The sequence below is a fragment of the Salmo salar genome, chromosome 11 (genome assembly GCF_965601325.2).
Source record: "Salmo salar chromosome 11, fSalSal1, whole genome shotgun sequence".
Classification (NCBI taxonomy): domain Eukaryota; kingdom Metazoa; phylum Chordata; class Actinopteri; order Salmoniformes; family Salmonidae; genus Salmo; species Salmo salar.
The window spans coordinates 30,066,738-30,083,506 of record NC_138301.1 but is presented as its reverse complement, the minus strand read 5'-3'; the positions used below and the strand labels follow the sequence as shown (position 1 = coordinate 30,083,506).

The following is a 16,769-nucleotide window of genomic DNA, read 5'->3' as shown; positions in this document are numbered from 1 at the left end:
ATCATCAAGTTTTCAGATGACACAACAGTAGTAGGCCTGATTAACAACAATGACGGGACAGCCTACAGGGAGGAGGTGAGGGCCCTGGGAGTGTGGTGCCAGGAAAATAACCTCTCACCCATCATCAACAAAAGAAAGGAGCTGATCGTGGACTTCAGGAAACCGCAGAGGGAGCACCCCCCTATCTACATCGGCCGGACCGCAGTGGAGAAGATGGAAAGCTTTAAGTTTCTCGGCGTACACCTCACACAGACAGGGTGGTGACGAAGGCGTAACAGTGCCTCTTCAACCTCAGGAGGCTGAAGAAATTTGTCTTGGCACCTAAAACCCTCACAAACTTTTACAGATGCACAATTGAGAGAATCCTGTTGGGCTGTATCACTGCCTGGTACGGTAACTGCACCCCCCGCAACCACAGGGGTCTCCAGAGGGTGGTGCAGTCTGCCCAACGCATCACCGGGGGCAAACTACCTGCCCTTCACGACACCTACAGCAACCAATGTCACAGGAAGGCCAAAAAGATCATCAAGGACAACACCCACCCGAGCCACTGCCTGTTCACCCCACTATCATCCAGAAGGCGAGGTCAGTACAGGTGCATCAAAGCTGGGACCGAGAGACTGAAAACAACTTCTATCTCAAGGCCATCATACTGTTAAATAGCCATCACTAGCAACTTAGAGGCTGCTGCCCTATATACATAGACTTGAAATCACCGGCCACTTTAATAATTGGAGCACTACTTTAATAATGTTTACATATTTTGCACTACTCATCTCATATGTATATACTGTATTCTATTCTACTGTATTTTAGTCTATGCCACTGACATTGCTCATCTTAATATGTATGTACTCCATTCCTTTGCTTTAAATGTGTGTGTATGTTTGTTAAATTGTTAGACATTACTTGTTAGATATTACTGCACTGTTGGAGCTAGAAACACAATCCTTTCGCTACACCTGCAATAACATCTGCTAACATGTGTATGTGACCAATACAATTTTATTTGTATTTGAGAGACCACAAGTGCTCATTGACCACATGTATTTATGTTTTTAATAAGCATTGGAGACGAAATATAGTTTACATGTTGCCAACAATCGCAGCCAATCCCGTCTGTTTTCCCCATAGTTGAGCATGCGTCGGTGTTGTTACTAAACTAACCTACCCATCTCTACACGTTCTGCGTTCTACAATCAGCAAGTCGGACATTTCTGAGTTCCTATTTCCGACTAGTACGTGAACGCGGCATAACAGCACGACTTAAGTTATAGAACGTCAGCGAATCATATTTCAGATACTTTATCCACCCTTTGTTATAAGCCAGTAGAAATATCCCGCGATGAATAGGAAACGCCCATCATGAGCTTTTTGATTGATTTCCGGTGTCTGTGAGATTACTTAGCTAGCCAGTTGCCCAAACAGTTGCGGTACACCTTTTTTGTTTTGACCAGTGGTGATTGTAACAACGTCTTTAAAACGCACGTTTTGAAATTGTTCACATAAATGGGCAATTTTTGAACAGGTACTTGTCTGAATTTTCGTTCAGGGAAGGTAAGCTGGCAACTGGATAGTAGCTAGCTAGCTAGCTAGCTCCCTACCGTTGGTTTTCAAGCTTGGTAACGTTAGCTTGCAAGCTAGCAGAACTGGTTGGTTTGCTAAGTTTGTGTTGTGAACGTTCTTGTCGTAAAGTATGCCTGTTTCATTATGGATAATAAGCAACAATGCTATTTTCCATCGCAAATGAATATGTATGCTTGATTTGTAACTGCAAACCTGGAGTCCAGCTAACAAACTGAACGTCTGGACGTATCTTGTTAACAATCTAACTAGGTACTGTAACTATATATAGCTTAACTATACTAGCTATGTGTTCAAAGTCATTTTGCAGAATTAGTTCCCTGCATAGGAACACGTGAACCAACACGGATACAATGTCAACGTTGCTAGTTGCCATAGTAGTTAGCTAAGCAAAGATCTTAGTTAACTAACTTGTCAACTGCTGTAGCCAACGACAATAACAATGCCATTTGGTAATATGCGAATAAAATAATGAATCTAACTGGGGTGACACTCAACCTCCATGTTAAACAACCATTAACACCAGACATCAGAACTTTGTCTGGATTATTTCCCGGTGGGGTTTAAAGTGCTTGGCCTGGTAGACGTAACAGTTAGGCCTGCTTGACATGACATGAATGAGGCACGTCTGTCTGAGTAGCAGCATGGTCAGTAGATCAGAGAGTCAGCAGCTGTCATTGAGGTCAGGTTGCCCCATTTTGTTTGTGTGCTGAGTAGAGGGCCTCACCAGTAATTTGGTCTGGTGTGGCTGTTGGTAGAGCATGGCGCTTTCAACACCAGAGTTTTGTGTTTGCTTGTCATGGGGGACCAGTATGAAAATGGCTCTAAATGAATAAAAATGTAACATTTGTTCTGTCAATTGTATCCCCAGTGACGCCAGTGAATGGCACAGGCAACACTTGTCGCGGGACCGACCTAGAAGGAGAAGTTGCACCTCCATGAGTAATGAACCTGAACCCATTCTGGAGCATGTCTACCAATACTGGTCGTAAGGTAAGAGAGCGGTCTTCCTCTTCTGCACCGAAAGCCAACTTCTGTCAAGTTCACCCAACACACAAGCGAGAAGAGAGACAAAAAAACAGGACCTTCAAAAGTTCCCAAAGAGACACCCACACACTGAAAGTAAGCCTAGTGTGGTCTGTCTCCCTAACGTTTCCCACAAAGATGGCATAACTTCCTTGCAGTTTTGTGCATTTTACTGCTGTATTTTACCTGTCTTTAGTTTGAGAGGAATCTTGGAGGACTAGAATTGTGGCATGGGAATGTCTAACTTGAGGTGTGTGGTGTCTAACGCATTAGGCCTACTCATGCCTTATCGCCAACTCCTTGCCAGGGACACTCCTTTGCAATCTCATCCTGAAAGAGGGCAGTTTCAGGGTTGCCTTTTACTACCTGGTGCTCTGTAGGGCTGTGACAATACTAGTATTGCAATATTTGACACGACGCAGACTTAACTCTTTGGTCCTTTAATAACCTGCTGTATGTAAAATATTGTGCTATAGCTTGAAAAATACATTTCACTGGATGACAACTCATTGTTTCCAACATTACGGCCGTTTTCCTAAAAGTTAAATCTGTTTTGTGTCCTTGCCACTATACTAACGTGATACTGGTATCGTCCCAGCCGTAGTGCTCTGGAGGTTGCAACTATAGTCAGACGTGACTTATCACAACACATGCGTGGTTGTTGCAGGAGGAGCCTGTTGCTCCTGGGAAATCCACTTGGATTTGATGTTAAACTGTAGTTTGACCAGAGCAATGGTGAACTTCTCAACTTTTGTTTTGTTTGCTAATTGCTAAGATTCAGTTGGGTGAAAGCTGTTTGCCATGTGTCTGCTGTTATTGCCATTCAGTCTGTTGCCTACTACCTCAATGACATCTGTGAGAAAGGGAGGCACCAATTTCCAGTTTAGCATACAGGCGTCACATTGGAGAAGTAGCTCTGCCATAGTAACATAGGTGTGACTACTCTCTGTCCTGCCTTGTCAGATGAATGGTTTACTCATTGCTCTGTGCCTCCTAAAAACATTAAATTCTACAACGTGGTTTGTTTAATGACACTCACTGTGTGCTGTCCGTTAACCTGAATTCTTTCCGTAGTTGCATTAGTTGCAGAGGGATAGGCCTTGAGGGTTTGTTGCTAATCCGTTCCTTAGCTTACTGGCATCTCTCCTGCTGTGAACTAGCCTATCCTCCTCTCCTGTGCTTCCTACTGAGCTAGCATTGGTGGGATATGATGCTGGCTGTGTTTAGGGATGCTCTCTGTAGGTGCTCTCACCTCCCATGGAACAAGGAAACTGATGCCAGACCAGACTCGCTGAAACCTGTGAGGTTGTCACCACATGCCTATTGCCCAGGGCTCAACATGTGCTCCCACTGCTGTCTGTGTTTCCTTGTAGTTCAACAGAGCTTGCCTCAGTTACATCTATCTGCATAAACAAACAGACTTGCTTGAAATTGGTCATCTGCGTTCTCTGCGTTATGGTGAATAGTGTTTTGTTAAGTGGTTTCAATCTAGCCATGCTCCCCTCTTTGTATTAATCAATGCTACCAGTTTTTACTTCCAAGACATAGATATTGAGCTGTTAAATGCCTTTTGTTCACTCTTCTGCTGAGCAGAGATCTGACGGTGAGGAACAGAGTGGAGAGCAGCAGCAGCAACAAAGAGCCAGTCCAGCCCGGCCTAGCTTTGGGAAGAAGCAGCTTCCCTCCATCCCCAAGAATGCACTCCCCATCACCAAGCCTGCCTCTCCTGCCGCCACAGCCCAGTTGGCCAACGGAACACATGCCTCGTACGGTCCCTTCTACCTGGAGTACTCGCTGCTGGCTGAGTTGTAAGTACTGGCCCCAGATCAGACTTTATTTTGTGTAGTGGATGTAGTAGACGCACTGGCTCTGTTTTGAATACCTTTTAAAATGCTTCATGCCTACCTCCTTTGCTAGAGGTTATCACTGATCTGTATGCGACTGGATAAGTGAAGGTATGATTTGTTTTCACCAATCCAACCATGTCAGATCATTGATTAGCCTACAGGAAGGATGGATGCATGCATCTTCGATGTATTTGCACATAGGCCACTATGTTATGTAGTTCATTTAGAGAAGCCGTTGATGAAAAAACACGCTGTTAATTTCCATTTTCTGCTGCATTGATTTAATTCCATGTAACCATGTTACCCTGTGACCCACAGCACGCTAGTGATCAAGCAAAAACTGCCTGGAATCTATGTACAGCCATCCTACAAATCAGCATTGAGTAAGAGCCTAATTTGTCCTTGTGTTTGACTGCATAATCTACACATAATCTATACAAAGGGATCCTGAGATTCTCTTCTTTCCAGTGTGGTTCGGGGTCATTTTCATCAGACATGGCTTGTACCAGGATGGAGTCTTCAAGTTCACTGTGTATATTCCAGATAACTATCCTGATGGTGAATGTCCTGTGAGTACTTTTGTGGACCTGCTGTAACACTACAACACAGCTGTTTACGCAAAATAAAGCCTTTTCTTTGGAACATTTCAAAGGTTCATTTGTTCAGCATTTCCTGCTTTGGTGGCTGAGACTGATTGGTTTGTGACTATCATACAGTGCATTCGGAAAGTATTCCCTCTTGTTCCACATTTGGTTACGTTACAGCCTTATTCTAAAATTGATGAAATATTTTTTTCCCCCTCATCAATCTACACACAATACAAAACAGGTTTAAAAATGTTAGCGAATTGATTAAAACTGAAATATCACATTTACATAAGTATTCAGACCCTTTACTCAGTACTTTGTTGATGCACCGTTGGCAGTGATTACAGACTCGATTCTTCCTGGGTATGACGCTACAAACTTGGTACACCTGTATTTGGGAAGTTTCTCCCATTCTTCTCTGCAGATCCCCTCAAGCGCTGTCAGGTTGGATGGGGAGTGTCACTGCGCAGCTATTTTCAGGTCTCTCCAGAGATGTTCATTCGGGTCAAGTCTGCTCTGGCTGGTCCACTCAAGTACAGAGACTTGTCCCGAAGCCACTCCTGTGTTGTCTTGGCTGTGTGCTTAAGGTCGTTTTCCTGTTGGAAGGTAAACCTTAGCCCTAGTCTGAGGTCCTGAGTGATCTGGAGCAGGTTTTCATCAAGGATCTCTGTGTACTTTGCTCTGTTCATCTTTCCCTTGATCCTGACTAGTCTCCCAGTCCCTGCCTCTGGAAAAATATCCCCACAGCATGATGTCTACCACCACCATGCTTCACCGTAGGGATGGTATTGGTGAGGTGAAGAGTGGTGTCTGGTTTCCTCCAGACATGATGCTTGGCTTTCAGGCCAAAGAGTTCAATCATGGTTTCATCAGACCAGAGAGACTTTCTCATGGTCCGAGTCCTTTAAGTTCCTTTTGGCTAACTCCAAGCAGTCTGTTGTTCCTTTTACTGAGGCGTGGCTTCTGTCTTGCTGCTCTACCATAAAGGCCTGATTGGTAGAGTGCTGTGGAGATGGTTGTCCTTCTGGAAGGTTCTCCCATCTCCACTGAGGAGCTCTGTCAGCGTGACCATCGGGTTCTTGGTCACCTCCCTGACCAAGGCCCTTCTCCCCCGATTTCTCAGTTTGGCCAAGCGGCCAGCTCTAGGAAGAGTCTTGGTGGGTGGTTCCATAATTCTTCCATTTAAGAATGATGATGGCCACTGTTCTTGGACCTTCAATGCTATAGAAATGTTTTGGTACCCTTCCCCAGATCTGTGCCTTGTCACAATCCTTTCTGAGCTCTACGGACAATTCCTTTGACCTCATGGCTTGGTTTTTGCTTTGATACGCACTGTCAACTGTGGGAGCTTATATAGACACGTGTGCCTTTCCAAATTATGTCCAAACATTTACATTTACCACAGGTGGACTCCAAGTTGTAGAAACCTCAAGGATGATCAATAGAAAGAAACAAGATGCACCTGAACTCAATTTCGAGTCTCATAGCAAAGGGTCTGAATAATTATCTAAATAAGCTATTTCTGTTTTTATATAAATTTGCTAATTTCCAAACCTGTTTTCTCTGTCATTATCAGGTATTGTGTGTAGTTAATACATTTTAGAATAAGGCTCTAATGTAACAAAATGTGGAAAAAGTTTAGGGGTTTGAAATGCATGTTTTGCAATTTATGCAGTAACAGTACTATGTTCTCTCCTGTACCCCCATTTAGAGAGTGGTGTTTGATATCCCAGTCTTCCACCCACTTGTGGACCCTGTTTCAGGAGAGCTTGATGTCAGGAGAGCCTTCACCAAGTGGAGGTCAGTACATGGCTTCTATGCCCAGATCATTACATCCAAATTAATGAGGACGATTTAGAAATGGGTGTTTTGTCAGGTACATGTTCTTGATATTTTTCCATTAGTGTAATGTCTGCTCCACTATGTACTAGCCACTACTACACAACCTTACACATCCCTTGATAGGCTAAATGCAGTTACTACTTTTTGATCTATGATGTTACTGCATCATGTTGTGATTGATATGTGTGTTCTCTCAGGATGTTGTAGTTCTGGTGGTAAATGGTGATACAGTGCTGTCCCTGAGAGTTGAACTGTGTGGGGCTGTCTATAGTGTGCCTTAGTTAGAACTGGCATGTGTCTCAAGGCCCAGTGTTTACGCTGACTGCTGTTCCAGCTCTGTTCCTCATGGCCTGTTTCTTCAGCTGGACAGGGACACAGCTTTGTAAGGTCTTCTCCTCTTAAACCTCAGTCTCTATCAGCTGAAGGTGGATTTATAGGAGCACAGCACTATATGTTTTACTGAATGGGGAAAGTTGTCTATGACATTCTCACTGGAAACCTGTCAGTTTCATTATGGTGTATGTCACACTTTGGCTGTGCCCTACTGGTGTTTGAGCAGTGCTACTGTTGGGTGTTTTACTAGTCTGAGATGAACCTATGCACCATGGAATGCCTTTATGATACTTCTGTATTTACTGTGACTGGAATTGTATTTGGTTTGCCCTTATGTTGAGAGATTCATAAATGTCTCCCTGTGGACATGAAGGCGTAATCACAACCACATCTGGCAAGTCCTGATGTATGCACGCACGGTGTTCTACAAGATCAACACTATGGAACCACTCAACCCAGAAGCTGCTGTGCTGTAAGTCTGTACTTGTTCTCTTTCTCCTCACAGCCTTCTTCCTTCTCTTCCTCCTGTACTGGGGCACGTGTACGTATGTGGCCTGGGTCAGTTTATAGGTCAACAAGCAAGCTAGTCTTTGTGCTCCTATTGTGTACTGTAAAACTTCAATTAATAGCCCATACATTTATTTGCTTCAGTCACTGAACACAACCGGTGCTTATTAGAGACGGGCTTCTGTCTATTTGAGCCAAGTGTGTATTTCCTTAATGCACACAGCTATTGCACAGAATGTTGACTACCCAACTTAATTGTCACCAGTATAAATATAACAAATCTATCGCAGATCATACACCCCCGATTTGGCACTTCGGCACCATGGAGAACTTGAATTGTGTGTTGATTTTTGATGGCGAGCAATGTTTTTAATGCACATGACTGGGATTATCAGAGCTGTGTCCATGGTAATTTCATAAACAATTAATTTAGACCCATTGTTTATTTACTGAAATGTGTGCCGATGCCTGGCTACTAAAAGAGACAGGCGGCTGTTTGAGACTTGCTGTTTAATTGAAATGTTGCGGTATTCTGTGTTTTTTTCTTAATTCTCTGAGCTAATGAAATTAGATTGTGGCCAGGTTGGGGCAATTATCACTCCACACTGTATTGACTGGCAAATTGCATGTATAATCAAATGTATTAGTCACATGCGCTGAATACAACAGGTGTAGACCTCACACTGTTTTTTCAGGTACGACAAGGATGTGCAGTTGTTCAAAAGCAAGGTGGTAGACAGCGTCAAACTATGCAACAGTCACCTCTTCGACCAACCCAAGATGGACGATCCTTATGCAATAAGGTTGATAGTAGGAAAAGCTCATTCCTGGAATTCCATTTCTCATTCTCATAGCTCACGAACAATCTGAACATTCAGTATTTAATATATATTTTATGTCAATAAGAAACCTCCTGCAGCATATGAAAGAAGATGCAATAAATGGTTGAGAATTTGGTTTCTCTTAAGTGTTATTTTTTTATGCTCATTTTTCCAGTTTCTCTTCATGGAACCCAGCGATCCACGACGACGCGAAGGAACGGATGTTCACACATAAAGTGAGTTTTCTAAACCCCAGCAGTGTGCTTTTCAGACTTATGTAAAAGGACACAAAGCTCTGAGTCTGTCTGCTATGGGCCATGGACTCGGGTTCCCTCTGAGCTTACTCCCAAAAGAGGCTTGTTTTACTTGAATGAGAGCCAGCACGGCTGTGATTGGTCAAGCTGTGTGAGCGGCCATTTGTTTCCATGGTGCTAGCTGACCAGTGTGGTAATGCGTGTCTGTTATTCTAGAGAAGGCCTGAGGATCACCACAAGGGACTGCAGGTGTCAGGACTGTCTTGGGTGAAGCCCGGATCCACACAACCTTTCAGCAAAGACGACAACCCTCCCCAGAACTGAGCTGAACCTGCAGTCCTAGTCAGCAGCCACTAGAGAAAGATGCAGAGCAGAATGCCACGCCACAGACTAGCTTCAGCAGCCGTTCAGTCGTGTGAATAGGAACTGAACAAGTTGAATGGACTTAATTTTACATTACAACACTTGCGCTCAGCTTTAAAAGCATTATAGGCATCTTGTGCTCAAACAGCTATAGAATAAAAATGTGTGTATGTAAGTAAATCAACAATGACAACTGGTTGACTTAGTAACAGGCTACAATGCAATCAGAGCTTTTTCCCTTTATTTTCTTCTCTGCTCTTTGCACACGCTTGGGTTTGGTCTATGAAGATAACCACTCAAAGCTGGTTGAAAGGTGAGAATAAAAATCAGCATTAATTATAGGTATACTGTATGAGTGGACTATGGATTCATTACCGCTTGTTAAGGTGGGGTCAGGACAGTTAATGATTGGGACTTGGAATGTTTTTCAATGACTGGAGATGGACTCTAACCTTGGGTGTTCTTTTTTCCCCCCAAACATATTTGACTGAAATCAAATTAGAGCAACACTACATTTTTGGGGTGGGGGGGAAATTTGTTCTTTTGGATTACGGTTTAGTATCTTTATTTCTTTACTGTGTAAACTATAGGCAAGATGGGTAATATATTTTACTTGCAGGTATGGTTTTAATGAATATGATAAGATAAATCACTTATGCATCTTTACATTGCTTTTAATTCATTTTGAATGTTCTATTTACCCTTATTGAGCTGATTAAAGGTTTGTGTAAATAAAGAAATGTGTGCTGTGGGAATGGCAGCCCTCAACAGACATTGTTTTGCTCAAAGCTGTTGGCTACTTGGCACTATTTATATTGCTGTGAAATGAAGTAAACACATGCTGTCGTCTGGACTGTTGAATTTGGTAAAACAATGCATACGTGGACTACTCATTTTACCTTTCCTATATGGAACCAAAACTTCAGTCAACAGTTTGCGCTGTATAGGTAGTGAGTTTGGAAAGCTTTTCTTTGAAAGGAAATAAACATGACAAAGCATACCAATGACTCATTTTTTTTAATAAATTGAGCCTTTATATATCTAGTTAAGCCAGTTGAGAACAAATTCTTATTTACAATGACGGCATAACCCGGATGACGCTGACCTATGGGACTCCCAATCATGGCCGGTAAATGATACAGCCTGAAATCGAACCAGTGACACCTCAAGCCCTGAGATGCAGTGCCTTAGACAGCTGTGATGTACATGTATGTAGTGATTTAGGTTTGAGGTAAGCACTGTTTGCCATTGACTAGCTGTGGAGGTCTAAGTAGCCTTTATTCATCACATAAGGGTGTGGGTCATGTCGCACGGCAACGTGTTAGAGCTCAATTTGGCCTTTGTGACTCCAGACTCTGGAGTGACACCAAATGGGTGACACCATCCATATGGCCCCTATAAACCATATTTTCAGATCAAGCATACATTTACTCCTGATAAATCAGCTGGATAGGTTGATAACCAGGGGTGAACATACGATGTAAGTATTGAAAAATGAATTAACACGTTAGCGAAGACAGACAATGTATGCTTGATCTGAAAATGTGGTTGGAGTGTGTGACGCAATTTCGGGGACTCAGAGGCACGCGAGGCCTAAAAAGTTTAACTTTCTCCAGTAATACTTTCAGAAATGAAGGCATTTACTTTGATTTAACTTTCAGAATAATCTGGTTGGATCTCATAGATTTTAGAAAACCTTTCCACTATTTCTGATCTCACGCTGTCAGGCATAGATTTATGGTTCCCTGTCAAGACCGTAGTGACTTGGTTTAGCAGTACTGTCAAGAGCCACTGGGGGTCACCACACACTAATGACAGGTTGCCATGTTATTTTCCAACTATCTCGCCTGTCAGAGTCTACATTATTATCTGGGAGACTACAGGTTTGTGTTATTAAAGTAAAACCTCCGCGGATTGGCTTCAGATATACCGCGGCCATCTTGTGTGTCATGCCTTTATAACCAATTTTGTCTAATATTTGTCATTTTATTTCACATATGAGTAGTTATTATGGCACAAAATTGAAAAAGGAATTTGTCCATGTGGAACCGACTGCAAATGTAATCTGAGATTATAAAAATGTAACGACTCCTCAATTGTCCAATCAGAGAGCAAGTAACTGATATGCAAATTAATGTCTTCATCGATTCGTCACGTCAGCAGCAGTAGAACCGCTGTGGTCAACTAGTTAACTTCGCTCTTGTAATTTTCAGTCAACGGATTTTTCGTCACTTCGGTAAGTAATAAAATAATTTTCTCGTCATAAATAGAAAGTATTGGCTCCACACAGAGCTTTGAACTCTGGGAGCAAACTGTCATTCTAATGACTGAGAGACAGTGACGCTCAGCTGTGGTCACTAACGTTACGTTAGCAGTGGGAATCCCGGTCTGAAAAGCACCCAACTAGCTACAATATCAGTCAAATGGCTCGCGGAACATTGTGAGTTATTACATTTCCATAATGGTTCTCAGAGTTCGAAATATTGCGCTCGTGTTACTAAAGTTATTGACGGCGCTTCGTTATGGTGGTCCTGAACTGACAGCGACCCGCTGTGATGGTACGAGCCTCGAGCCAGCTCAGCATCGTTACCATGAATGTGAATGCAGAGGATAACGTGATATCAGTCGGGAGTCTCAACGAAAACGAAACTCGGTCGGGTCCATCAACAACTGGTTTAATTGGCTGTGATCAATCTATTGCATTGTTCTTAATGAATGACTGTCGACCTCCATCCAACTCTTCCCTCCTCTCCTACTCAGCAGAGGCGTCACGACATCACTGGAGTCGAGAGGAGAGGGGCTTGGAAGGAAAGACAAGTGGGGACACGTGTACGATTCGAGTCTCGAGAAGAACAGATGGTGGGAGAAAATCCCTAAAGCTTGGCACCTGACTTTCAGATTCAGAAAGTTAAGATTCAGCTAATTTCTATAACTAGGTAGCTAGTTACCTGTTGTGACAGGGAAACACATCGAGTGCCAAGCAGCCTTTTACTAGGAGGTGCAGCAAGGCTATTGTGAAGATTCGATGCTCAGATAGCCACGAGCCATAGCTGCACTCAGAGGATGCTGAGGTTAGTGGCCATTACAGACTGGCTTCTTTCTATCATGGGTTCATTGTTACAGATTCTCGCTGTGCCACATAAACCGGGTTTGGTTAATTTTGGAATTCTAGAAGCTATTCTAAAGTAAAATTCAATAATGTAATAGGATACTTATTAACCTTTCTTACTTCGTAATAATAGTGTTATTCTTGGGATTATTCCTATTTGGCGTCTTTACAAACGAGTGTAATCAGCAGCCAGTTGATTAAAGCCGATTGATGATTATCATGGATGTCCGTTGCACGTAGATGTAGTTTGTGCAAATTATATTTTGATTCCTGAATCCATGATGGAGTTGGATCGTCGACAGACGACGGCTTTGTGAGTTTGGACAGTTTGATGCTACATTGTTTCTGTCTGTATATCGTTGTCGTTATTGTGGCTGCACTTGTTATCTGTATTTTTTTGTTGAGGGTGCTTAGATATGTCACCAGGACTCTGAAATTGACGACGCCTATATATTTGTTGTGTATAGTGGGTTGGCGATATCATGCTACTTGAAGCAAAGAGGCATAGACTCATGATAAACAAAGAAAGAAGCAAGCGGCATGCAGAGGTAGCTAGCCCACTGGGCACATATTTCAATTCAACGTCTGTTCCACGTTGGTTCAATGTAATTTCATTGAAATGACGTGTAAACAACGTTGACTCAACCAATGTGTGACCAGTGGGAGGCTAAATGTAAGCAGGAAGCGCAGCAAAACACGAATGCATTTATATTGCACTGACTATGATGGGACCTGTTGAATGTGCTCTGGAATGGACTTGATCAGTGAAATGAATCTCCATTGTCCAATGTTGCTTTTTTAACCAAATCAAAGTTTATTCAGGTCTTTCGTTATTGGTGGGCTGGTTATTACCCAATACTTTGAGGGTAGAGCCTACAGATAAACCAGCCAAACAAATAGTCTACATTCGATTTGGCTGTGAATTATGTTTTACATTTTAAACTGGGTTTCACTGTAGCTAAAACTCCAGATATTAACTAGAGCTAGTTTTACTGCAGATCTGGGTTCAACATCAATTTATAAAGACTTTCAAGACTGCATAAAGTCTTCATATGAACTACATATATGCTTCACAACCCTAGCATTTATAAGAAAAGTCATAGCCTACCTACTACATGCAATACCCCCAAAAACCTGCCTGAAACTAGATCCTCAAGATTCTGGTCTTGATGAGAATAAAAATAAAATATATGTCTGGGGATGTTCTCTTATGCACTGTTCAACCAATCTAGTAAATGTGAAGGAGGAGTTAAGATGGAGTGTCACCTTGTTAATGGAAGTGTCACAGGCTCTCTCTTCCATTTCCCCTGAAAACTGGACCTTACGGTTATTGGGAACCACGCTAAGGCTACACCCAAGGGTAGTGGTATTTATTTTATTTTATATAAACTGATTGACAGACGTTGGCTCAATTATTTGAATTGCATTTCCTATTTGTTTCTTCTTCATTGAGATTAATGCGCACATTGCACACTTTCTCTAGAGATAAATCAGATCCAGCCTGGAGTGTGTGATGTAGTAGGGACAACAGGTCAATATTCTACATAGTTTAGCACATAAAATGTGGTAATTAACTAAAATGACCATAATCCATTGCACATCTACTCGTCCCGTCTGTTTCTTTCATGCCTGCTACAGAAGAGACAGAAGAATGCGTGATTGTGAGGTGATATAGAGAGCAGCTGTTGCTTCGTGCAGTATCGCTACCTGAAAATACATGATCAAAGTGATTGATAGTTGGTATTCAGCAGTCATAAAAGTATGTCTTGTTTACTTTGAAGAACTACAAAATTGTGATTTTGTCAGACAGCATAGGTAGCAACTCTATAGAGATGAGATGATGACTTGGAATAAAATAATAAAGCCATCAAATAAAACAAATGTAGTATTGTAACGACCGTCGTAGGAAGTGGACCAAAATGCAGCGGGTACGTGAATGCTCATATTTATTTTATTACGAATTCCACACAAAAACAACAAAACGAAACCACGAACGACAGCTAACAGTTCTGCAGGCTAAACATAGCAGTGCACGAATACAACTTCCCACAAAGGGAAAGGTGAAAACAGGGCTACTTAACCTCTCTAGGGGAGGTGGGACGAAATCGTCCCACACTATTCAACAGCCAGTGACAAATCAGACCGCCAAATTTAAAACCACAAAATGTCATAATTCAAAGTTCTCAAACATAGGACTATTTTACACCATTTTATAGATACACTTCTCCTGAATTTCAAAATTTTCCATTACCGTACTTAGAAACATGTCAAACGCTGTTTAAAATCAATTTTTATGCTACTTTTCTCGTAAAATAACGATAATATTCCAACCGGGCAACGTTGTATTCATTCAGAGAGAGAAAGAAGTCTCGTGAACGCGCATCTCAGTCTCACTGTCCCCAGGCTGACCACTTACAAACTCTGCTGCTGTACTTTGCCCAGAGACAGCAGACACCCCGTTCCACCTTCTGGCGGCTTTAGAGAGCCAATGGAAGCCTTAGAAAGTGTCACGTTACAGCACAGATGCTGTATTTTTGATAGAGATGCAACAGAAGGACAACAAATTGTCAGACAGGGCACTTCCTGTATGGAATCTTCTCAGGTTTTGGCCTGCCATATGAGTTCTGTTATACTCACAGACACCATTCAAACAGTTTTAGAAACTTTAGAGTGTTTTCTATCCAAATCTACTAATTATATGCATATTCTAGTTTCTGGGCAGGAGTAGTAACCAGATTAAATCGGGTACGTTTTTTATCCGGCCGTGAAAATACTGCCCCCTATCCATAACAAGTTAAGCATCTCCAATCCAAAATTAAATCTAGAATCGGCTTCCTATTTCGCAACAAAGCATCCGTCACTCATGCTGCCAAACATACCTTCTTAAAACTGACTATCCTACCGATCCTTGACTTCGGCGATGTCATTTACAAAATAGCCTCCAACACTCTTCTCAGCAAATTGGATGTAGTCTATCACAGTGCCATCTGTTTTGTCACCAAATAACCATATACTACCCACCACTGTGACCTGTATGCTCTCGTTGGCTGGCCCTTGCTTCATATTCGTTGCCAAACCCACTGGCTCCAGGTCATCTATAAGTCTTTGCTAGGTAAAGCCCCACCTTATCTCTGCTCACTGGTCACCATAGCAGCACGCGCTCTAGCAGGTACAGTTGAAGTCGGAAGTTTACATACACCTTAGCCAAATACATTTATACTCAGTTTTTCACAATTCCTAACATTGAATCCTAGTAAAAATTCCCTGTCTTAGGTCAGTTAGGATCACCACTTTATTTTAAGAATGTGAAATGTCAGAATAATAGTAGAGAGAATGATTTATTTCAGCTTTTATTTCTTTCAACACATTCCCAGTGGGTCAGAAGTTTACATGCATTCAATTAGTATTTGGTAGCATTGCCTTTAAATTGTTTAACTTGGGTCAAATGTTTCGGGTAGCCTTCCACAAGCTTCCCACAATAAGTTGGGTGAATTTTGTCCCATTCCTCCTGACAGAGCTGGTGTAACTGAGTCAGGTTTGTCAGCCTCCTTGCTCGCACACGCTTTTTCAGTTCTGCCCACACATTTTTTGTAGGTTTGAGGTCAGGGCTTTGTGATGGCCACTCCAATAGCTTGACTTTGTTGTCCTTAAGCCATTTTGCCACAACTTTGGAAGTATGCTTGGGGTTGTTGTCCATTTGGAAGACCCATTTGCGACCAAGCTTTAACTTCCTGACTGATGTCTTGAGATGTTGCTTCAATATATCCACAAAATGTTCTTGCCTCATGATGCCATCTATTTTGTGAAGTGCACAAGTCACTCCTGCAGCAAAGCACCCCCACAACATGAAGCTGCCACCCCCGTGCTTCACGGTTGGGATGGTGTTCTTCGCTTGCAAGCCTCCCCCTTTTCCTCCAAACATAACGATGGTCATTATGGCCAAACAGTTCTATTTTTGTTTCATCAGACCAGAGGACATTTATCCAAAAAGTACGATCTTTGTCCCATTGTGCAGTTGCAAACCGTAGTCTGGCTTTTTTATGGCTGTTTTGGAGCAGTGGCTTCTTCCTTGCTGAGCGGCCTTTCAGGTTATGTCGATATAGGACTTGCTTTACTGTGGATATAGATACTTTTGTACCTGTTTCCTCCAGCATCTTTACAAGGTCCTTTGCTGTTGTTCTGGGATTGATTTGTACTTTTCGCACCAAAGTACATTTAACTCAAGGGGACATGACGTGTCTCCTTCCTGAGCGGTATGACGGCTGCGTGGTCCCATGGTGTTTATACTTGCGCACTATTGTTTGTACAGATGAATGTGGTACCTTCAGGCGTTTGGAAATTGCTCCAAAGGATGAACCAGACTTGTGAGGTCTACCATTTTTTTCTGAGGTCTTGGCTGATTTCTTTTGATTTTCCCATGATGTCAAGCAAAGAGGCACTGAGTTTGAAGGTAGGCCTTGAAATACATCAACAGGTGCACCTCCAATTTACTCAAA

At 42.3% G+C, this 16,769-nt stretch overlaps 2 protein-coding genes across 11 annotated transcripts in view; both read left to right on the top strand.

The window, feature by feature from the left end:
- The first annotated feature begins 1,186 nt into the window (after positions 1 to 1,186).
- Positions 1,187 to 9,952, top strand: aktip (akt interacting protein). 6 transcript variants are annotated; one of them, XM_045688807.2, is made up of 10 exons: positions 1,187 to 1,528; positions 2,456 to 2,706; positions 4,204 to 4,418; positions 4,776 to 4,840; positions 4,926 to 5,026; positions 6,756 to 6,844; positions 7,593 to 7,691; positions 8,422 to 8,529; positions 8,723 to 8,783; positions 9,018 to 9,516. In XM_045688807.2, the coding sequence occupies exons 2-10, from the start codon at positions 2,530 to 2,532 to the stop codon at positions 9,123 to 9,125; spliced, it is 1,023 nt and encodes a 340-aa protein (XP_045544763.1). In that variant the 5' UTR covers positions 1,187 to 1,528; positions 2,456 to 2,529; the 3' UTR covers positions 9,126 to 9,516. The 6 variants fall into 6 exon arrangements, with proteins under 6 accessions (XP_045544763.1, NP_001133394.1, XP_045544766.1 ...); NM_001139922.3 differs by having other exon boundaries at positions 1,361 to 1,528; positions 2,456 to 2,577; positions 9,018 to 9,952; XM_045688810.2 differs by having other exon boundaries at positions 1,381 to 1,557; positions 2,456 to 2,577.
- Positions 9,953 to 11,293: 1,341 nt separating this feature from the next.
- LOC106592263 (ATP-dependent chromatin remodeler CHD9) overlaps positions 11,294 to 16,769 on the top strand; it is a 128,680-nt gene continuing 123,204 nt past the window's right edge. For 4 of the 5 annotated variants that reach the window (XM_045689302.2, XM_045689304.2, XM_045689303.2 and 1 more), the window contains exons 1-2: positions 11,314 to 11,400; positions 11,925 to 12,235. The gene's annotated coding sequence lies outside the window, so the exon portion shown is untranslated. Of the gene's footprint in view, positions 11,401 to 11,924; positions 12,236 to 16,769 lie in introns of all 5 variants that reach the window. The other variant, XM_045689299.2, reaches the window with a different exon arrangement.